Raw genomic sequence first — 23,743 nt, 5'->3', positions numbered from 1 at the left:
TCTTCCTTCGCCTTCCTGTGAGGCAAACAACAGTGGTGTCATCTTTGACTCCACTCTCTTTCTCTCCTCACATCTCAGACGTTGCCAAGAGGTCCCACTACCAGCTGCTCCTCCTCAAAGGGACTCTTCCCTTTCTCACTTTCCCCCAGAAGCTCACTGTCTGCAGAGCCCTGGTTCTCTCTAGGCTGGACTACTGCAACAGCCTCTTTCTCAATCTGCCTTTCTCTACTATCCAACCCCTGCAACTAATCCAGAAAGGACTGCAAGTCTTATCCTTGGCCTCAAGCACAGGGATCGTATCTCTCCAGCCCTGAAATCTCTCCACTGGCTCCCAGTTGCTGCAAGTATCAAGTTCATGACCCTTTGCATTGTCCACAAGGCTTTCTGGGCCCAGGGCCCGCACTACATCCAACGCTCTCTTCCAAAATATCTTCCTTCTCAAGCCCTTCGCTCAGCTACCTACAACTCTCTAACGGTTAGACGCTTCTCCAGGAAGAGAGTGGGGGGTAGATCTCTCTCCTCTACAGGTGCCTCCCTCTGTAATAGCCTGCCTGTCCCTCTCAAACTTTAGCAGACCACCTGAAGTTCTGGAAGCAGCTCAAAACTTTCCTCTTCTCCTCTGCTTTCTCTCTCTCCCTCCCCTGCTGGCCTACCTGACCTACTTGTCTGCTGTACCGACTGGTTGTTTGGCTACCCTCAGAGTCTCACTGAGTCGAGACTCTTTCTTGATCAGTCACCCTTGCACTGCCTCTGGTCCTACCATGCACTTAGGGGCTGTAACTGTAACCCTACAGTCCCTTGTTCTCCTTGCACTACCCAGAGCTGTGCTGCCCTGACAGCACTTACTCAGAACATTGCTGCCCTGTTTTCCCTCTCCCTTGCACTTCCCTCGTCCCTTTCCCCTTGCACTTCTCGTTATCGCACTTGCACGATCTGAATGACACAAGGCCTAGTAAGATCGTTTGTCTTGTCCTCCCTCTATCTTCCATCCCTTGTCTTGTCGCGCCTAGAAACACTTGTGTGCTGGTGCGTTTTAAATGACTTATATCATATCATTTGATCACAGATGCCCAGAAAAATATACAATGCTGCAGTAAGAAACGGCTAACTGGCAGCACCCAAATGGCAGTCTAGCCAGGTAATTCACTTAGCAGGACTGCTTTATCATAAATGCCCCATTAAAGAAAAGTCATACCAAACTGAGGAATGACTATACTGGCTGCACCAAAATGCCTCTCTAGCCACTAATACCACATATCATGCCTGTTTAGCCTGGACATGGACAGCCATTATAATTTGTCGTATAATCCTGCCCCCCCCACACATATCCCCTCTACCTCCCACCCCAACCTCCAAAATCAGCTCCTTGGCCCAGAATTACCTCCACGTCCCTCTTCCTTGCCCCAGAGCTTACAGTTGAGGCTCCTTGCCTCATAGGTAAGTACTGGGATGAGGAAGAGTGGGCCTAGGAGTAATGAAGATTACAGGTAGCTAGATCAAGCATTACTTCCATGTACCTCTACCTCATCCCAGTAGTTGTGTATGAGGCAGAGTGCCTTATACACAAGTACTGTCTCATACACACTGGGACGAGGAAGAATAGGGCTAGGAGTAATGAAGATTACCAATAAGTAATCCTGGCATTAAACACAAGTATTGGTGCAACACCATTGAGTTGACTGGGATTCAGCACTCCCCTCCTGAAATGTTGGGCTATGTTGACCAGACCTGGCTGACCTTCAGAGCAGTTGCCAGACAGAAAACGACACAGATGTTAAACGGCACCTGGGTTTCTCTGTTAACAAGAACCCACCAATTACTAACATAAAGCAATTCACTGTTAGTATCTGCATTCAAATGGCAAATTTTTTAGGCAATTTAAAAAAAAATATATATATTTTTTATTTTACTTGGTTCAATTTACTAAAGACATTTTTACAAGATAATAACTTTTTCCCTCCTTCCCTCCTTCAAAATTATCCATTCCAGCCTGAAGAAAAGAAAGAAAAATAACCTCCACGAACAAGAGAAGAGGATAGGCGAGGGTAGAGAAAGAATGAAGAGTAGCCTTCTTTCTTGACACCAGACTGATTGCGAGTTAGTGAGTCTAGGCAATGGAGTGGGGTGAGCTTAGCACAATACAAGAGGGTTTCCCACTTATCTCACTCCTGAAGTTCCAGTTTCAAGTTCTTGAAGAATTGTGAGACCGCTATGACATAGGAGGTGTTATCTCCCTAAATAAGTTTATTCCACCAGTCCTCTTCTCCACATGTGGTCGACTATTTAAATATATGGCCAAGGTGTCTACTTCTCTGGGCCCTCAGATTTGTGCATACCAGCAGCAGATGTCTCAATGACTCAGTTTCATCTGATTTTTTACAAAAACGACAACTGTTTTCCGGTGAGATCTTTCTTATCGCTCTGATTTCATTTGTAGGCAAAAGGTTCAAGCGGAAGCGCATAAACATGCTCCTTAGGCATCTATTTGGAAACTTTTTAAAGTAGTTTGGCATATCATTTATGCCCCTTGTTGTTGGCGGTTGGTGGTTTGTTAATTTGCTTCTGTTTTCCAAAGACGTTGTCTGGATCCAGTCTCGGTCCCACAGTTTTTGTCTAACTTTGTTTGGGTTTTGAATCAGCTCTTCTTCGGTGCTGTCAATCTCAGCCAGAGTTTTTCGATTTTTTATCGCCCGGTTTATGAGAAGGTTGCTTCTGTGATCTTCTAGTTCGGCGTCAATGACAGTTGTTACACTTGGGCATTTGCTGGTTTTAATTTTTCTGTATAACATTATTATGTTTCTAACCACCATCGACTCTAATGATTGTAACCCCAGTTCTTGACGTATAGTTGAAATAGGTGTCGATGTTGGTAACTTCAGAGTGGTTCTCCAGAAGAGACCTTCAATTCGCCTCCAGAATTTGCGTGGAATCGTCAACATTGCATCTGCTCCATATATTAGAGATGGGACCACTTGTAGAATTGTATCAAGGGAATTATTATGAATTTACAGAATCTTGCGTCTATCATTTTTGCCTGGGTGGCCAGTTTCCTTGTTTTTTCCAAAAGATGGTCTTACATTATGGACTCCTGTTTGTTGTTACTGAGGATTACCCCTAGGTATTTAAATTCATTCACCTGTTCGATCTTTTCTCCATCCAAAGTCCATCTGAAATTTTCAGTACGAGAATTATGTTTTTCCATAACAATGACTTTGGTTTTGGTTTTGTTGATTTCCAAGTTGTTCTTCTTTACATAGGCTGCCAACTCGTTTAGTTGGCGCTGTAATCCAATTGGTGTGAAATCCAACAAAATAAGATCATCTGCATAAAGCAGTCTGGAGATTTTTGATCTTCCTATTGTGGGTGGAAAAGCGCGTGTCACTAGTTCTCCTTCTTTAATATCCCAGAGATATGAATTAAATAGCGTTGGGGCAAGGGGGCACCCTTGCTTCACTCCTCTGGCCGTAGATATTTGTTCAGAGAGGAGCCCAGCTTGGTTTAGACGTACTCTGATGGTGGTGCTTTGATGGAGAGCTCTAATCGGTTCCAAAATCCCTTCCGGACATTTTTTTGCTCTTAGTTTGTCCCATAGGATTTCCCTGTTGACCTGGTCAAAAGCCTGGACCAGGTCTACAAATGCCAGATAGATTTTAGGGCTTCCTTCGTGGATCTTGCTTTTTAGGATGCTTAACAGCAAGATATTTAAAGCAGTCCCTGCGTCTTTCACGAACCCTGATTGTAGTGGATCTTCATTGCCCGAGGTTCTTGCCCAATGTTGGAAGTTTTCCAGGAGAAGTGAGCCGAAAATGTTTCCGATCACATCAAGGAGCGCTATTGGGCGGTAGTTCATAGGCTCCCCTCTCGGTCCATGTTTATATATCGGCACTATGGTTGCCGTTGTCCATGAGGTGGGTATGGATGTATGGAGAGTGCACTTCTTTATTACTTCATGGATGAAATCAGTCCATTCTTCTTTGTTCTCTTTTAGATCAACGTTTCTGATGCCATCGGGGCCGGGGGCCCTCGAGTTATTTAAACGCACCAATTTTCTCATGATGTCTTCCCGGTCCCGCGTTGTTGCCCACGGGGTGTCTGAGGAGGTAGGTGTTGTGGTGTTTTGCCATCCAACTTTCTGGAATAGATTTCTAAAATGTTTCATCCAGGCCTCCTCTCCGACAAAATTGTTTATTGCGTTCACTCGAGCCCCTGAAGTTCTCCTTATCAAGGACCAAAAGTCTCTAGATTTCCTGCTGCATATCGTCCTCAGCATTGTGGTGGCTTCTGCCTGGTCAATTGTTGCTCCATGGAGCCAAAGCCAGCTTTTATAAGACCTTTCAGCAGTTTTTACTTGGTTCAACATCTCAGGAGTTTTTTCTTTTCTTGCAAGACGTTTGAGTTTTTTAAATTTTTTTCTCTCCTCCACAATACTTTTGTTGAATTCGTGTATATGATTTTTTATCTCACGATTGGGCCACGTTTTTTTCTTTTTTCATAGATTTTTAATAGAGGACGGTAATCAATGATGTCTTTATCTGTTCTCATTCCTAATTTTTGATTCGGTTTGCATATGGCAGTGTAAGTGTTCGTGAGTTCTTCGACTGCCTTTGCTGGAAGTCTTAATCTTGTGCCTCCACTGCAGTCGTCAATCTCTACCGTCATAATTGTCCTGGGCGACCTTATATTTGTCCAGGTTGCCTTTAATAAGTTATGATAGCTGTTAGATGTTTCCACTACCTCAAAATCGACCATTATCCTCAGCAGTTCGTTAGAGACAAATATATGATCTAGATTTGCTTTCTGATTATTTTGTTCCCACGTAGGAATTGGTGGTCCTTCACTGAGCATAGATGTTTCTAAGCTGTGGAGGTTCCATGCGGACATCATCCCCATCCATAGGTGTCCTCGAACCATGATTAGGGGTACTTTTTTCATGTTTCTCTTGTTGGATTTGTTTTTAGGGCAGACCGCGTTCAGGTCCCCACATATCATGATAAATTTTGGTGCCCAATCTAAGTGTATTTTCTCCAGTATGGTGTTTCCGGTTTTCAGAAAGACTTTGTTCTTTATTACTGCCGGATTCCAATAGGTATTTATCAAGACAATTATTTCGTTCTTTACGGTTTTTTGGTTATTGATGTCTGCCGATGTTTTTGTCTATCTTAAAAAGGATACTTGGAAGTGGGCGTTAGAGACTTCCGTTTTTATATGTTCAATTCCCACACCAGATCTAATGGCTGTCATTAGGCCTGACGCTGGTCGGCCCTTTCCAGAGAAGGTAGCTGGTGCTAAAAAGGTTTCGTATCCTTCCAGAAAAGGTTTGTTAATTAGCCATGTTTCTTGGAGACATAAGATATCGAAATCGCCAAGATTCACGTCGCTTTTTGCCAGGAGGTGGCTGAAACCTCTGGTGTTCCAGCTTCCCATTACGATGTTGTTTGTCTCGTCTTCCGGCCCTCCTCTCGATCCTTGATCCCAGGGCTCCCTTATTTCTCTGGGTGGCTAACTCTTTCTACTTAGTGCTTTCGAAATCCATGGCCATCTTGAAGCCACGCTGTCTGCTTTGTCCTTAGGGGAATGCGTTGCGGTTAACCCTTTATCTCTTGTTGGGTCTACCTGTGGGACTGTTATTGTCAGGCTCCTCACGGGACCCTTGGGATGTCTTCCATTATTTAAGGGGTCCCGGTAGGGAGTTCTCGCTGATTCGGCTATAGTCCGAGTTCCTTTCAGTGTTACCTTCTCCTCTATGTCGGAACCTAATGTTTTCGAAAGCTTTTCGTCGTTCTGGGTTGCCCTTTCATTTGATCTCCGTCGGGGGTCACTTGTGCCGGCCCCTGTTTTCACTCTTTTTGGTTGCGAGTGGTCTAGTATTACCTGTTTGCCACTCTCCTGTTCCAATTGTTGGTTTCTTGAGCGGTATACGCCTAGATCGTACCCTAACATTTGGAAACTTTCTAGTTCTGCTGTTATCATGGCTCTAATTATTGGGGATGGAATGTGTAGATAGACACTGTCTCTTTTGCCCGACGTACTGAATTCCACAAATCTGATGTTGTTGGAATTTATCGGTCTTAGGTTTGGTATACACTTCATGAGGGCCAGTGTGTTCTTTCTATTCAATATCAAATTATCTCGTAGTTCTCCTACACGTTCCAGTTTGAAAGACCTTTTGCTTCCAATTTTTTTTCTGTATGGAATATAGACCTCTTTCTCGTGCTCTGAGTTATTTCTTTTGTTTCTCCCCTTTCTATCCAGGGTTACATCTCTTTGGTTTCTTTTTCGCGTATAATCTGATTTTTGGTTGTTAACAGATTTTACTTCCTTCCATGTCTGAGTTTTTGAAATTCTTTTTGGACTTCTCGATCTTCTTCGATGGTTCGATGACCTTGAGTCACGTTCTTTCTCTCTAGTGAGCGCTGTCCTTTTACCTTTTTCCTTAGTTGGCGTTTTGTCTCTTGCACTGACCGCTTGGACCCCAGCGACTTTTTTGCACCGGTCTTCTAGAGTGAGGAAAGAGCTATTGTTATCTTTTTCTGCCGTTTTGCTGTTTTTGACTTTACCTTTTGTTGTCTCGGTTTCCCGTTGAGACGACTCTAGACTGGCATCTATGTCCCCACTTTCCTCGGGGTAGATTGACAGATCCATAATGTCAATACTATCTTCGCTGTCTTTGGCGTCTTGGTCACTTATGGTTATTGGTGTAGTATGAGCTTCATTTTCCCTATTTGGAAATTCTGTTTCGGAAGGAAAAGCTGATCGGTTTTTCACTTTTTCATTTAGTTTCGTTTTTGTTTCCTGGGAATTACAAGCTTCTTTTGTTGGTTTAGTGTGAGGTCGATTTCCTTCTAGAGTAACCACTCTATGTCCAGCTTTATTTACGTTTATTTTGGCATTATCAAAGAGCGGATATGTTGGCTGTCCCCTGGATTGTGTTTTAGAATGTTTTGACTTGGAGATCTCGATTTGTGCTTTGAATTTTTGCTGCTCAATTTGGGGCTTTCTATTTCCAGTATCCTCCGCCAGTATTGTACTTGGTCCGTCTTTTTCCAAGGTGAAAACTACACATCCATTTGTTGGTTGGTTCTTTAACAGTGCCTTCGGTTTTCCCCCTTGTTGGGTTTGTGCTTTAGTTTAGGGGATATACTTTGGTTCTTCACCGACTTTTCGGAAGTCGTTTTCACTCTTTTTTGTCGTTAGTAGGTGACCCAGTCGATCTCCTAACTCTTGGTCCAATTCGTTTCTCGCTTCTTTTAATTTGTCCTTAGTCTGGGTGGCAATTGAGGTGAATTGCTGATTACACCTCATTGATTCTATGTTGGTTTGTTGACCATAGTCTCTGTTTGTTACGCTATTAGGTGTGTGGGGTTTACCCCCCCTGGTTTCCATGGCCGTGATAAAACCTTCCACGTAGATCATTTTCGTTTGGAGCATTGCTGTCAAGGTTAGTTGGTCCTTTAAAGTGTCATGTATGGATTCATACAGTTTGCAAAATGGATTAATTGCGATGTTTATTGCAGACATTATTGCAAAAATGTCAGATTTTTTTGTTGTTGGTTCTTTCTCGCTATCGGTGTTCGTCGTTGAGGATCTCCTATTTCGCGTTGGAATATTTGTCTCATTATTCTCTATCCTGTTCCATGATCTTCTGTTTTGTGAGGGAGGACGTGTATACGGACCTGTTATGGAACTGTTGCTAAGGTCATTTGCCCTTACTTGTTTTTCACTTTGAACTTCCTCTTCTATAGTCATTTTTTTTCCTGAAAGATGCTCTTGGTTTTTCTTTCTCGATTTGCCCTCCGGTGGCTTCTCCATTGGACCGCTTGTTTCTTGAGACTTGGTTTTCACATTCATTGGAGTTATGTCGGTCTTTTCCATTGCTGGGGTCTCCTGTGGTTGTTCCCTTATCGGGGGCTCAGTGCCTGTCGGGCCAGTTTCGACTGCTATCCCAGTGCTGGGCTCTAATGGTGTGGTTTCCATTGTCTCGTTTGTGCTGTCACTTGCAGTGACTCCCTTAGATATACAGGGGCTCCCTGTATCCGACTGTTTGTGGTTCGCCTTACTACCTTCGCTCCGGACTTCGTGTACTTTCTCAGTTGGTTTGATATTTTGGGATTGCAGATACGAACTGGGAGATGCCCCCTGCGTTTCTGGATCTTTAAAATATTGAATTCCTGGTTTTAAACCAGTCGAAGGGAGACTGTTCTCATCCCTGACCAATCAAACCTCGGCTCATGCGTGCCGTCTGATATTTGGGAAATGTCACCCTCCAATAGTTCAGCGTCAGATAGTTCCTCTCTTTGACCATATGTTTCCAACAATGTTTTTTTGAAGAATCTGGCTACTGAGTTTACCAGGTACATGTTTGGTTTTAATCTAGATTTAACTTCTCACCATTCTTTTAGATTGGTACTCTGAGGAGCTTTTCCACTTATCTGTTGGTGATTTGAATTTTCAGACTCTTTGTTTTTGGGCTGCTTTTTTTGCCATGTTGGTTGGTAACGGTTTCCCGTGGTTTAACACCTCCTCACTCTCGTGAAGAACATTGTGTGCTTGAGGGAGATCGGTGTTGTCCTGATTGTTATCAGTTAACAGAATGTCCTTTTCTTTATTTATTTAAGCCTCCTCATATGGTACTTGTTGTTGAGTATTTGCGTCTGAAGCAGGGTCTTCGTGGTTAGTGGTTTTGTTTGTACTCTTTAAATCGCCCGTTGTTTTTTTCCCACATTACATGTGGGAGAGTGGACCTGGTTTTGGGCATAACTATCGCCCGTTTCCATTCTCAGGTCCACTGTCGAATTTTCCAGTACTGAAGAGTCCTCAGTGTTCGCACTTTCATTTAAAATTAATTTGTCCATTGTCAACACAGTGACCGGACTCTTCAGATCAGCACATAACTTCATCGGGTGCACCTCTATGGCGATGTCAATGCGGGCTCCAGTGTTTATGTTCGCACTTTGTATCTGCTGTTCTCTTTGAGGAGTTTCCCCGCCCTCCTTTCCTTCCATTGTGATCCCGTCTGCCGCCGGATCGGCAGCACCTCCGGGAGAGGGCTGGGCAATGTCTCCTCCTCTGTCGTCCGCACAGTCTTTCTCCCGCGACGCAAACAGCTCACGCGTGACCCCTTCCCTCGAAACCCTCGCTGGCTTCTTCGTGACAGTGATTGGTCCACCGCCCCCCGTCGCCTCTGCTCCCGCTGAGGGCCCACCATCAACCTCTCCACCCAGACGGGGGCGTGGGGGCCGCCCCACCGCAGACACGGCTCCCTCCCCCTCTGCGCCCCTGTCCGTCGGCTCCACCAGAGGAAGCCTCGCCAAGGTGGCGGGGGGGCATGGAGAGCCCTGCACAGAGGTAAGCGAGTCGGGTTGTTCAAGGAAGTGCTCTCAGAATTTAAAGTCATATTTGTGCAGGTAGGGTCTCGGGGGGGTCCTACCTGATAGGTCCTGTAAAGTCATCGCTGATGTAGCCGTTATTGTGGCTGGCGTGGTGGCCAGACGCCGCTATCGGATAGATTTTTTCAGAGGACTCCTTAGGTCCAATCCAGAGTCCTCGCGGCTCGAGCGGCTGCTACGCAGGGCCCGCCCCGACTCCTCCATGGGGTCTAGGGGGGTGAGAAGGGTGTCCAGGAAGTCTAGGAAGGTCAAGGGAAGCCTCCGCTCCCCGTGCCTCCGCGGACTGCCGCAGACTGCCCAACTCTGCTGCCAAAACTCCGCAATTGAAATCGTGATGTGGGTTTAATACTTGCATGCCAGGGGAGTGATTGGAAGGGTAGAGAGGGAACAGGAGACCTCTCATTCTCACAGCAGTGTATAAGTGGGTGCTTTAAACCTTAAAGGAGAGAGTTAACTGCTTGTTACATTGAAACTGCACTAGAATAGTCTCATAAAAATGCATAAAGAAATTAGATGACCCAAAAAAATAAGTTTGCCCCTCCCCCACCGCCCATGAAGTTGGCACCCCTCCCAACATTTGAAGGGTTAGCCCCTGAAATGTAGGTTTTGTTGCGCCCCTGAACGCAAGCACACACCATTCACCATATACACACACGCACACCCAGCCATCCATACATTTAAGTGCGCATTCTTTCACCATAGAGGCGCACACACCCAGGCACCCACCCATACATTTAAGTGTGCACCCTTTCACCATACACTCACACAGGCAGCCACCTATACATTTAAGTGTGCACCCTTTCACCATACAGGCACACCCAGGCAGCCACCCGTATATTAAAGTGTGGACCCTTTCACCATACACTCGCACAAGCAGCCACCTATACATTTAAGTGTGAACCCTTTCAACATACACTCACACACACACACACATCATGGGGTTGAGGGGAGCCCTAACACTTAAAAAAGAAATTGGGCCTCATTACAACTATGCTGGACTGTAAACAACGGTGCTGGTAAGCTCACCTGCACTGTTGTTTCCGGGCCGGCATATTACAGCTCTGCGGGCGGTTGCCGTCCTGCCCAGCAGGTCAGACCTGCCGGGCAGAACGGCACCCACCCACATAGTTTTCACGAAAGCACTGGCACCGTTATTAACGGTGCGTTGCTTCTATGGTCCCCATTTCCATAGAGTCCAATCGGACTTTATGGAAATGGGGACTTACCATTTGCCAGCGCCTGACTTCCCAGACCGCCGGGGTTGTAATACCCCAGTGTTACCGGGAAGTCGGGCGCCGGTAAATCATTACGGGTCTGGTGGAAACCTGCTGGTAGCAATGGCACGGTTGCCACCAAACCCGTAATGAAGCCATTCGTTTCTTTTTGAAGTCACTCTGACTTCATAAAGAAATTATTTCTGTTACAGAAATAATTTCTTTATAAATGCAGAGGGAATTCAAAAAGAAAAAAAAATGTTTATTTTTCTACAAGTGGGGCCCCTCCCAGGACATGTGCTGGGGGGGGCCTGCACTGCAGGGGCTGCGGGGGGCCCTGTTACGCCAGTGAGAGAAGGTGAAGTAACTGGAAGAGAAGACATGGCGGGGTCAGTTTCTGAGCATCACAGATAATGCAAGAGAAGACATGGTGGGGTCAGTTTCTGAGGATCACAGATAAGGGAAGGTGACGTAACTGCAAGACAAGACATGATGGGGTCAGTTTCTGAGCTTCACAGATAAAGGAAGGTGAAGTAACTGCAAGAGAAGACATGATGGGGTCAGTTTCTGAAGATCACAGATAAGGGAAGGTGAAATAACTGGAAGAGAAGACATGGCGGGGTCAGTTTCTGAGCATCACAGATAATGCAAGAGAAGACATGATGGGGTCAGTTTCTGAGCATCACAGATAAGGTAAGGTGAAGTAACTTCAAGAGAAGACACGATTGGGTCGGTTACCAGACATTTGGTCGAAAAAAATTGGTCGACCAGACAAATGGTCGAACCAATTTGGTCGAAAACCAAATGGTCGAATTTTTATTTTTTTTATTTTAACCCTTTTTTTAATTTTTTTGGGGGGTCCCCCCCTAACCCCCTTTTATTCTCTAAAAACCCCTTTTTTTACAAAACGAAAACCCGAAAAATAAATATATAAATAAAAAAAAAAATTCAACCATTTGGTTTTCGACCAAATTGCGTCGACCAAATTGCAGTCGACCAGTTTTTTTTCGACCAATTGACTGGACACCGATTGGGTCAGTTTCTGAGGATCACAGATAAGGGAAGGTGAAGTAACTGGAAGAGAAGACATGGTGGGGTCAGATTCTGAGCATCACAGATAATGCAAGAGAAGACATGACGGGGTCAGTTTCTGAGGATCACAGATAATGCAAGAGAAGACATGATGGGGTCAGTTTCTGAGCATCACAGATAAGGAAAGGTGAAGTAACTGCAAGAGAAGACATGATGGGCTCAGTTTCTGAGGATCACAGATAATGCAAGAGAAGACATGATGGGGTCAGTTTCTGAGCATCACAGATAAGGTAAGGTGAAGTAACTTCAAGAGAAGACATGATTGGGTCAGTTTCTGAGGATCACAGATAAGGGAAGGTGAAGTAACTGGAAGAGAAGACATGATGGGGTCAGTTTCTGAGCATCACAGATAAGGGAAGGTGAAGTAACTGGAAGAGAAGACATGGTGGGGTCAGATTCTGAGCATCACAGATAATGCAAGAGAAGACATGATGGGGTCAGTTTCTGAGCATCACAGATAATGCAAGAGAAGACGTGACGGGGTCAGTTTCTGAGCATCACAGATAATGCAAGAGAAGACATGATGGGGTCAGTTTCTGAGGATCACAGATAAGGCCAGGTGCATCCACCGTCTAGAAGATGAGTAAGCTGCCATCGTTCTTGTACTTTAACATGAGCGTAACATGTCTGGGTGGATAGCTCCCAAGTGTCGCTGCAATAGGGCGGGCCTGAAATTCGCTAGCCCGAAATCCTAGGCAGCACTGACTCAGCTTTTTAACCTTCTGAGGTCAAAAACTTAAGTACCATTGACTGAATTGGAAAATATCAGTACCCACTAACCCTATGTGCAACTTTTTTTCAGACACGTTAATTATAATTATTAGTTTAGGAGGAGAACTACAGCACTCTTCACTGTTATTATCAGTATTATTAGAGTATTTATTGAGTGCAGCCCCAGCGCCGGGAAGTCACGCGAGGAAGGAGGCGCTACAGGAAATGCTTAAGAGCACGTCTTTCACACCTATGATGTGAGGGGGCGAGTTATTTTTCTAAGAATAAATGGATATTCTGATCTCGCCCCTCAGGTGGTGGAGCCCCCATGGGCCACACATGGATCCAGGAGGCACACCCTAGCACCACCTTCACATTCAGCAGCTAGAGGGGTACTGGTGAAGCTGGAAGCTGGACAGAGAAAGAGGACAACATAGGCCGTTGCCCGGGCAACGTGGAGGCCTGGAATATTCCAAGCAGGGAATTAAGAGCTGGAATCAGCAGAGCAGCTCTGATCCGCACTGGAGGCTCCTCTGCTGGAGGGACGTGTTTCAGCTCGTCCAGAAATATTGCAGTGATTTAGAGCCCCCCCCCCACCGTTTCTTTCTCGAGGTGCTACGTCACCAATATGCTGATTTTTAATCCACTCTTGAGAAAAACAATGAAGAAAGCAGAACTTACTCGAGTTTTTGAAATTCTTCAATCAGGCTGGTTTTCTGCCGTGGGGACATTCTGGCAAACACCACCCCGTTCAGCAGCAACTGCAAGTAAAATAATAACATGGAAACACTGAATGAACAGTATGAGATCATGAGTTGCAATGCATTATAACGGCACTCATACACACGCTTAGCCTGCAAATGAGTAGCAACACATATGGAAATAATAACATGCTTTACTACAGCGCCTAGAAGCGGGAGGAATCAACCAGGAGCAGCTGTAAAGGAACACTTGCTATTATTATTCTTATTAGCCAGGCCATTTCTGATACGTTTTTTATGGCTGGTCGTTCTGTGCGAATATTCCATGTAACTTTAATTCTGAGGCGCTGTGACTATAGCTTTGAACCCAGCGGAGTGAGCAAGGACTCGTCAATATCTCCAAACAGGGACCTAATTCTGCCTCTGTCGACACAAGCCACGCTGCCCAGCACTGCTGTCTGCATGGGCAGGTGCTCAGCCCATTCCAGCCTCCAAAGCCCAGCGAGATCAAAGGATTCGCCTAGTAGGGGGTATGAGGGTGGCAAGGGGGGAGGGTAACAACTTAGATCTTTTGGCCATGTGGCCTGTTATGCACTAGAGCACAGCGCCCATTGTAGGAAGAAGCCGACTGAAAGATCTCCCACACAGCTTAATTTTATGGAATAGTTTCATGAGATCAAGTGAGAGCCCACCAGGGACGTCATTTCACCAAAATGCCAGGGGTAGCGTGACATCGCACGACCTTTGACCCCTGGTGACATCACAGGAAGTGATGTCATTTGATCCCATCCCAAAGTGATATCGCGGGATGCAATGGCACGCAACCTTTCACCCATTGACAAAACAAGAAGTGCTATCACATAGCATTGTACACTACAAAAAACATGCTTACGATATCACTATAATGTGATGTACATTTCATACAAGAATGGATCGCCATATGCATCGTTAATATCAGTGTGTAGAGGCCCATATTACCAAATTACTGTGAATGCAAGCAGACGTCCATGACCAAATGATAATGATGTGTTATTATATAGCACTTACGCTTAAGCGCTTTATATAGAAAAAATATACACCCAATATCACCCAACCTGTGTTGGTACTCATTTATCGACCTCAGAAGGATGAAAAGCTGAATTGAGGCATTTAAGAACAGACTAAATCAGTGACTCACCCCTGAAGTGTCCCTGAAATAAACCATTTAATGAGTCTAGCAATTATTGTATAGAATTCCAGAAAGACACATTATTTGGTATTCCTAATCTTTCTTATTTAGGGTCACTGCTGAAAGGGTTAGACTTGAGGCACCCCTGTTCTTATTTTTTTTAAGGGGCTTTAACAAGAAAGCCAGCCACTCCAAAACTAAAGAGCCACATGGTGCTGGCCACAGCCCATGAGCTTGCATTACAAAAAAAATAATTAAAATAAATATATGTTTTCTTTTTTTTTCAAGAGGTCGCAAGGGTGACCACAGAGGTCGCAGTTGCGACCTCTGGCGACCCCTAAATGATGTCACTGGAGCCCACCAGCTACAAACAGCAAACTTGTCAACAGACTTTCACTAAGCATTTTTCCCTTAGCCTTCCACGTGCCATGCTCCACATTCCACGCTCAACTCGGCATGGAATGTGAGCCCTGAGACATAGAATGCTACACCGACCTATTGCCTCGCCATGCTCTGCCCACTCGTAAGCTTCGCTTTTCCGAGGGGCTCTGGCATATTCTTCTGAATACAGATGCCCAGGTCTGCGCTGACATTCGCCGTCCTTTGCTTTGCTTTGCCCTGCGTAGCTTCATACTGTTTTAGGTAAATCAAGTTGTCGGCTACTCTGGAATTTCTGTGCAGTTCTGGCCCTGGCGAGGCAACAATGCGATAATCCGAGGAGCTGAGGAAGTAGTCTGGTACTCGCCCTGCAATCCCAGGGGGGTCTCTGAACACATGTGTCCAGGATGAGCCCAGCTCAATGCTGCTCGTCGCAGGACTCCCCCTCCCTCTTTAATCTCTGTAATATGCATAATTCCGTTTTTGCAACTTTTTCCAATCCTCCTGGATCCCCGATCAGCCTCCGCCCCCCCCCCCCACATTCCTCCATCATAAGCCACTGTCACTGGATGTCCAGGCAGCCGGAGGTACTAACAGTGCTTTAAGAGGGCTTAGAAAGAGAGGCGAGGCGAGCTGTAACAAGGGTGTAACAAGGGGGTGTGGCCTAAACGATGGGCGTGGCCTGACATGCGTTGTGCGTGTCGGTGCTATGTGTGGAACTCCAAAAAATGTTATAATGTTAATATTCAGCCTCATCAATCCGCACACATTAAGAATTATCTGACAAAATAGCACAACTCTTGTGCTATGTTGAAACATTGGAAACAAATGAGTTGGTAGCCAAAGCCAAGGGCCACCCTTTCACTACTTCTAAATATTCCTCATTCGCGCTTTTAGACTCTTAACAGCCCCTCAATAAATGAACGGCTGTTAGGAAACTGAAAGCACCGATGAGGATAATTAGGCCAACTACTGGGGGGCTTCAGGGGTCTGCATGCATGGGGCAGGTGCCTTTACAATGACTGGACGCACGTTGCTTTAACTGCTTGCAAACAATCCTCATTCCCGCCTTCAGACTCCGGGGGCAGAGGCAACATTTTCTGATTTGATCTTCGGGTGGTGGGAGCCGAGGAAGCCCCGGCAGTGGCCCAGCTCGGGAGAAGTTTTGGGTGACAGCCTCCCTTAAAGCCCTGGGTGCTACACCTGTCTGGCTCAGCCACAGAGCCCATGAAATAAACCTTCTCCTGGGCTTGTGGGCCAGGCGCCTGGTAACTATGGGGTGCACGGAGATTCCCCACCTCACCCAACCTCCTCCCCGCCTCAGCATTCCCCTTGGTAGACACCCGAGGTGGCTCCCACTCACATTCCATTCCTGCACGGAGAAGCTGGCAGCCATGAACCCATTGCAGCCTGGGTGCCGTTGAAGAATACTCATGGGCGACCTAAAGCTGGTGACTGTTACACCCGCCATACAATATGCCAACCATCAAGCCAAGCACCAGCTGATAACTCTGCCTTTGATGTATATAATGCCACTGTAATCCCTTACCCCTTCTGGAACACATAAATCAAGAACCAGGCCAGCGGGCAGAACGAATATATATATATATTTTTGCTTTAATTAATGGTAAAAATCCTTATTCACACAATGATTATCAAGACTCGCTCTACTTCACTCCTTGGCCCAAATCTTTTCCTTCCTAACAACCTTCTCGCTACACACGAGTTAAAACCAAAATATCGTTTTTTCAACCTGTGCTGCTCTTCATTTCTGCTCTCAGTCCCGTCCACCACCCCTACAGCCTTAGCATGATCTAGAGGAAGAGAAGTAGCACAATTCGGTTATCCAGTGCGCTTTGTATATGGCATAACTCCACTGACCTGTCGAGCCTTCCTATTGGACACGAGCAATGGACAAGCCCCGCGCTGTTTATCTCTCACACTCTCCATTTCTAGCAAGATTCCGACACGAGAAACAATGGACTTACATTTAATGAAATACTCTTTTCAGCAGATCATGAAAATCTTTCCTTTTCTTATAAACAATTGCACCTTTCTGCACAGCTCAAACCCAGAGAGTACGTTTCCTGCTGCAACCCCTTCTGCTTTAATGCAGGATCAGGGGAGTGTTGACAGTTTGGAGTTTTATTCACCCCTCCGCTTCATGGGATTTTGGGATTGGCAAAAAGGATGTAGCTGATCCAAAATTACTTTCAAGGGCTCATTACGAGTGGAGCAGTAGGGGTTAAACGCCGCAAGGTTACCATATACTGCTGCATTACTGCAGCTCCCAACTATGAGGTGGGTGGAACGTTGGAGGATTCACCGCCAGTGTGAGCTGGAGGTAAATCCGCCACTTTATGCCCATTTTCGGCAGAATACCACAGTGTATTACTGCCAAAAATACCCCATTGAGTCCAATAGACAAAGACAATGGGGACTGACATGCCACTTGCAATCTGGAGGTAATACCGCTGGACCAAGTGACGGAAGTGTAGTACAGTTTGGTATCTGGGCGGATTTTTACATTTATAAAGCGCTCACACAGCCCGCAGGCATCGAGGCGCTGTTACAGGAATTGTTTGTTTTTCTTAGTTGCGTAGTTGTGTTTTTTTTTGTCTTAGTTACGTATTTATAATGCGCTTAAACACTCAGAGGTTTCTAAGCGCGGACCCGGGGATCGAACCTGTTGTTGCTTCGTGTCGTCTTGTTTCCAAGACGCGCTGCCACTGAGCTATCCTCCCGGGATATACCGCCCAGATACCACCAAACACGTAATGCATCCCGATATGATTATTTGCACTTGGAGAGATATCAGACATTTTCAATTTGCCCAAGATCTCCCACGTGTCCTTGGCTATGTGAGATTTCATAAAATTATTAATTAATAAGGCAATACTAGGAATCTCTTTCTTGATGCTACATACCGGAAGATATGAATTCAAATATATCCCCAAAAATTGTCTGTTCTGTTGGAATAATGTACTTAAATTTAATCTCCTTAGGTTCTACACAGGCAAAGTCCCCTCATTAGAAACAGTAAGACCTGGTGGGACTGCCTCTCCTGGCATCTGCGGTAAATGCCACTCCAGCCTCAGCCCTGCTGTGTGTCTCTCCTAGTCTCTGCTTTCGATGCCACTTCAGCCTCAGCCCTGCTGTCTGCCTCTCCTGGTCGCCTGTTATGGACGGCCCATCACCCTCAGCCCTGCTGTCTGCCTCTCCTGGTCCGTGTTATGGACGGCCCTTCAGATTCAGCCCTGCTGGCTGTCTCTCCTGGTCCGTGTTATGGACGGCCCTTCAGCCTCAGCCCTGCTGTCTGCCTCTCCTGGTCCTTGTTATGGACGGCCCTTCAGCCTCAGCACTGCTGTCTGCCTCTCCTGGTCTCTGTTATGGATGGCCCTTCAGCCTCAGCCCTGCTGTCTGCCTCTCATGGTCCTCGTTATGGACGGCCCTTCAGCCTCAGCCCTGCTGGCTGCTTCTCCTGGTCCTCGTTATGGACGGCCCTCCAGCCTCAGCCCTGCTGTCTGCCTCTCCTGGTCTCTGTTATGGACGGGCCTTCAGCCTCAGCCCTGCTGTCTGCCTCTCCTGGTCCTCGGTATGGATGGCCCTTCAGCCTCAGCCCTGCTGGCTGCTTCTCCTGGTCCTTGTTATGGACAGCCCTTCAGCCTCAGCACTGCTGTCTGCCTCTCCTGGTCTCTGTTATGGATGGCCCTTCAGCCTCAGCCCTGCTGTCTGCCTCTCCTGGTCCTCGTTATGGACGGCCCTTCAGCCTCAGCCCTGCTGGCTGCTTCTCCTGGTCTCTGTTATGGACGGCCCTCCAGCCTCTGCCCTGCTGTCTGCCTCTCCTGGTCTCTGTTATGGACGGGCCTTCAGCCTCAGCCCTGCTGTCTGCCTCTCCTGGTCCTCGGTATGGATGGCCCTTCAGCCTCAGCCCTGCTGGCTGCTTCTCCTGGTCTCTTTTATGGATGGCCCTCCAGCCTCAGCCCTGCTGTCTGCCTCTCCTGGTCTCTGTTATGGACGGCCCTTCAGCCTCAGTCCTGCTGTCTGCCTCTCCTGGTCTCTGTTATGGACGGCCCTTCAGCCTCAGTCCTGCTGTCTGCCTCTCCTGGTCTCTGTTATGGACGGCCCTCCAGCCTCAGCCCTGCTGTCTGCCTCTCCTGGTGTCTGTTATGGACGGCCCTTCAGCCTCAGCCCTGCTGTCTGCCTCTCCTGGTGTCTGTTATGGACGGCCCTTCAGCCTCAGTCCTGCTGTCTGCCTCTCCTGGTCTCTGTTATGGACGGCCCTTCAGTCTCAGTCCTGCTGTCTGCCTCTCCTGGTCTCTGTTATGGATGGCCCTTCAGCCTCAGTCCTGCTGTCTGCCTGGTCCCACCAGATTTTAGTTCCACCTTTCTCCTTCGATTTTAGTTCCTTCTTTCATTCTTGAATTTTTAGCTCTCCTCCTTTTCCATTGAGCATCTAGTTTTAAACCCACCTGGTCACATCCCAAAATATCTAAATTATGATGTGCCGGCTCCTTGGCTAATTATTCGGATAGTAGATCTATTGCTTTTCTCCACAAACAAGGCCAAGCCTCTTCCCAATGATGGGTGATCAGGTCCCCAAGCCCCATTTATGAGAGTTCTTACTCCACCCTTCTGAAATCACATTTGTGAACAACTCAAATATGAAGTTAAAACATTTTCAACATGTCACTCTTCTCCATGTTGCAAATACGGGTCACAAGCCATATATTTCCAGATTGATCTGATCATACTGATCACAATGAAATGTGCCTGGTGTTGGCAGGCAATTGCCTGCACAAATGACAGATTATTGTGATGTCTACAGACAGTACTAAAGTTAGGATTGTGATATTTTACAGACAGGTATTTTATTCAATAAACTACCAGATTCCTGTCTCTCCTCTAAGTAACTTATTCCGGGAGGGTGCAATCATATTTTGTTTTCTAACTTTGGTTCCAAAGGTCGAATTTCAAGCAGATTCCTATCAACAGATAATGCACGTTGTGCACTTTTTTGGAATGTATGAACCATCTCTGTATCTGTCATGGTTCGCCAGTTTTAAGGAAAATTCAATGAAATAGAATATTTCTGCTCCAAAACCTGTGATCAAGTCTGATTATCTCTTCTGGTGACATAGCCTGCAATAAAACCTCTTCAATCTTCTTCCTGGGCCAATGACCTGACCATGTGTTTTCTTATCTGTTTGGGCAGAGGGAGTACAACTGTGCCCCTGAGAATCATGTTCCTTTCTGTTGCATATCAAACTGGCATTAAGCCCTGACACACACTACAAAACTGAACTATATTGTGGGTATTTTAGAAAGGCCAGGGTCCATGGACTGTGCCCTCCAGCCCCCTAGCCCTCTCTCCCAGGCCTAAGCTCTGCCTCCTTCTTGGCTCTGGTAAACTACAAAGGATTGCCAGAATGCATCTGGCAGATGTAATGAGGAGGTGAAGATGCTTGACCTCTGTGATTTGCTGGGGGGAAGGTTTCCCTTGTGGTGGCAGAGCTGAGGAATGTACACATGTTTCCATAGCAGTTCATGTTTTAGGCAAAGGTGCACTTCACTTCCCCAGTACACTGTCTGAAAAAGGCTTGTATCTCCGGGCCCAGTCACATGAACAGGGGGCCCAGTTAGTTTGCCATCATTCTCCTTTTGGCCAGCATCTTAGCCTGATGCAGTTCACTTGTATCATGGGGCTGAAAATAACCCACAGTTCCTTCATTCAGATATCACAGGACAGGCTGGTATTAATGTCTGCTGGTTCCCAGAGGTATCACTACAATGGACATTCTAGATTACAAAGGATGTGCAAAAATACAGTGATCCACCTAGCAATTCCTTTCTCTTCCCTGTTCTTAAAAGTCCTTGTCTCACCTGAGCCACCCTACTCTAAAGAACTCAGGATTCCAAATAGGGGTTCAACAACGAGCAGAACATCATCTTCAGAAGTCTTTAGCCATTCAGCTACCCTAGTCAAATAACACCCTTTCAAAAAATTAGCTAAAGTAAATAGTTCCAAAAAACTGCTCTTCAGCAGTCAATCCCTAAATTAGAGTAGCAAACAAAATGGTTCTTTTAGAAAATGCTTTCACAGTCACTGCTCTCAGACTGGATGTTTCTAGTTCTCTCTGCTTTCATCCTTCCAGAGGCTCTGCTGGAGTCATGGGATCTTAAACTGGTCGTTGGCATCAGGTGCTTTCTCAGGCCTCTTTCAGAGTTTCTGTGGCCCTTGGGGCTGTTGGTCAGTTTTCTCCTCACGTCCTGACCCATCAGGTGGTACAAGCAAGTCCCCAATCCTGGAATTTGTGTTTGGTTGTTTTTCTCAATCGATCCTCATTTCACACTAAGGTTTTGCAACTGACTTGTTGTAAGGTCCTTCTCCAGAGCTGGATTTCATGGTTATCTCTCAGATCATTCATTCAGACAGGCATTCTCAGTGTTACACTGTGTCTGGACCGTAAGCTTGCAGATTCTGTTGTACCACTCACTAGAGCCACTTTTCAAGAGTCACAGTAAAGGATTTTCTACTTCTGTCTGTAGGTTTTCTGTCAGACCCTCGCCAGAGTTCTCCATGGGTCTTCTGCCAGGGGTTTCTTGCCAGGTTTTGCACTAGACATTTGTGGCAACATTCTCACTGAGCCTTTTCATCAGGCCATGTTTGCAAGGGGTTTGTTAGGCCTGCTTTGAACTTTTGTAGTAACAGTCACACTGAGTTGTTCGGCCAGGCCGACTCTTCAGGTTTTCTTGGCAGGTCTTCCACCAGGTTTTGCATCAGAATTCTCACTGCCTCTTCATCAGGTCTTCTCTTCAGTTATGAGGATAGGTATTTCTCACATCCTCACATGGGTTCCTCTCGGGCAGAACATATTTTAATGCCCCTCCTGCCATGGGTCAGTCTCTTGACTTGGTTTAGCTATTGGAGGTCCGAGGTTCTTAGACCTCCAGTTCCCTGAAGGTCAAGTGGTGTAGATCTCTGTTAGGAAAGATTTCGTAATTGTAGGTAATTTTCCTTCCATGTGGCAACCCCTAAACTTTTTGCTGTTGTTTTTCACCTTGTTCTTGACTTTGCCAGAGAAGTGCAGCCTTCTGCCGCACTCCTCTGGGCTTTCGCTCCTTTTCTTATGGGGAAACTGACATGCCCTTAAGACAGTCAGTACCGGGGAACGCTGTTTCCCATAGTTTCTTTTATCATGTTGCGGCTTTAGTGCAACATGACACAAGAGGGCACTGTAAGCTAAATTACAGCTCTCTTGGGTCTCTACAGGCCCTAGATACTCTTTTAGGATGGTATTTTGATCGGTGCAAGTCATTCAGGGACTGGAATGGTGGCAGCGATCGATTTGTGTATTTTGAGCTCCTTTTGGCGTTCTGAGCGCATTTTTCGCACTGAACCCAAAATGGTGGCCTGGCTCCCAAAATGGCCAGACCACGAGGCTCCTTTGTCCTGTCCACTGACCGTCTTGCTCCCTTCACCTTCCCCAGGTCGAGCGACCCGGGGCCTTCCTTATTTGGGCATGTACTTTCCCGCGAAACGTGGTTGCTTTCGCGGGCTTCTACATGTCTTTTGTGTGCCTCCAGGGTGTGGGCTGGGATGTCTGGTCCCAATACACATCCTGGGTGCCAGAGAGTCTAGGGTGGTGTGAATGCCTGGGACCACCGTGGTCTGTGATTGGTCCACGTATGGTATGTGTGTTGATGAGCGGATCTCCCATTGGCTCCCCTCCGTTTTGGCGCGAAGGGAACCGTGGATAAGAGGGGGTTGGAAACACCACTACCATGTCGATCTCCTGAGTTCTCACGAACGAAGGAATACAGGAGCCAAGTATCCTGCAACCACGAGGCTGGACCGAGGAATCGCTGGTGACCCGCTGAAGGAATCCTCCTTTGCACTGCTGTCGTCCTGTGAAACCCTTTCCTCCTTTGATCGAACCAGAAGGCCTGTACTGGTGCTTCGACCTTTGGAATAGCAGGAACAGCTATTCCCGGCGACTTCATCATCTCCTGCCAAGTAAGCCTTCGGAAGCGTCTCTGGGCCATCCAGTTGACTGACCAGCTTACAAGGGAGTCCTGCTTTGTAACCGCCGCCAGGTTGTGTTGTATTTCGAGTCCTTGTCACTCTCCCACGCTTCGTACACTTGGCGTTCCCAAGTCTGAAGGGAGGAGTGTACATTTGGCTCGGATACACACGGCCGCTCCGTTGCCCTGCTGTGGTGACAAAACTGTGCAGGTTTCTTCGATTGGGACGTCTTTTTGCTCTACACGACGACGAGGCATTTCCCGACTCTTCTGAACCTGCCAGCTGCTGAAACTAACGTGGAGAAGCCTGGGTCTGCTTGCATCGGGGACCGGTGAGTAGTATAGCTAGGATCTGGTCGCCCTCCTGCAATAGCCCATTGCTTTTCCCCGCTGTGTAAAAACAGCACCCTTTTGTCCGTACTTGCGCTCTGCTTCTGCTCGCTGTGGAGGCTGCGCTTGAGTCGCGGAACCTGTTCTTCTTCTGTTGTGCACTAACCCGAACTGCCTGACTTCCTCCGAAGAGCTTCTCCTTTTGCCCGTTGGAACCAGCGTGTGCAGGTACTTTGAGCACAAGGCTCCACTCTTCGCAGGGCTCGGACTTCCATCTAGTTAGGTGCCTCTGAAGGCGAACTGAGTCTAAAGCATTATCGCACTGCCTGTTTTCCTTCCCTTGCAGGTGGACTACACATTTCGTGCCTCTAATGCTTGAGACTGTCGTATTTGTATATATATTGTGGTGATATGGTATGTGTTGGCTTAATATTGTGATATTGTGATTTTCTCGCTACGGTCGTTGTTTTAAAGGCCTTAAAATAAATGTGTATATATTTTTGATATAACAACTGTTTGGAGTAGTTTGTAAGCGCTCTTGCTTTGTGTGCTCATTGCGGGCTTTCAGTCACCCTCACCCCTCTTGAGACCTAGTCTTGACCGCCGCGATCGCTACCTTGATTGGTCTGGCTCGTCCAGAGGTTACCCTGTTCCAAGTAATTAGGTTGGCCTTCTGAACTTCTGTGCCACCAGGACAGAGTTCAGAAATCCGTCTTAACAATCTCTACCTCATGAGCA

At 46.6% G+C, this 23,743-nt stretch overlaps 1 protein-coding gene across 2 annotated transcripts in view; it reads right to left on the bottom strand.

Annotated features, from left to right (window-relative positions):
- LOC138491105 (probable cation-transporting ATPase 13A4) overlaps positions 1 to 23,743 on the bottom strand; it is an 891,483-nt gene that overhangs the window by 320,821 nt on the left and 546,919 nt on the right. For both annotated transcript variants that reach the window (XM_069617424.1, XM_069617425.1), the window contains one exon: positions 13,085 to 13,164. In XM_069617424.1, coding sequence (XP_069473525.1) covers positions 13,085 to 13,164 — 80 coding nt within the window. The remainder of the gene's footprint in view (positions 1 to 13,084; positions 13,165 to 23,743) is intronic.

The sequence above is a fragment of the Ambystoma mexicanum genome, chromosome 10, assembly GCF_040938575.1.
Source record: "Ambystoma mexicanum isolate Mex_15411 chromosome 10, UKY_AmexF1_1, whole genome shotgun sequence".
Classification (NCBI taxonomy): Eukaryota; Metazoa; Chordata; class Amphibia; order Caudata; family Ambystomatidae; genus Ambystoma; species Ambystoma mexicanum.
This window is presented reverse-complemented; position numbering and strand designations above follow the sequence as displayed.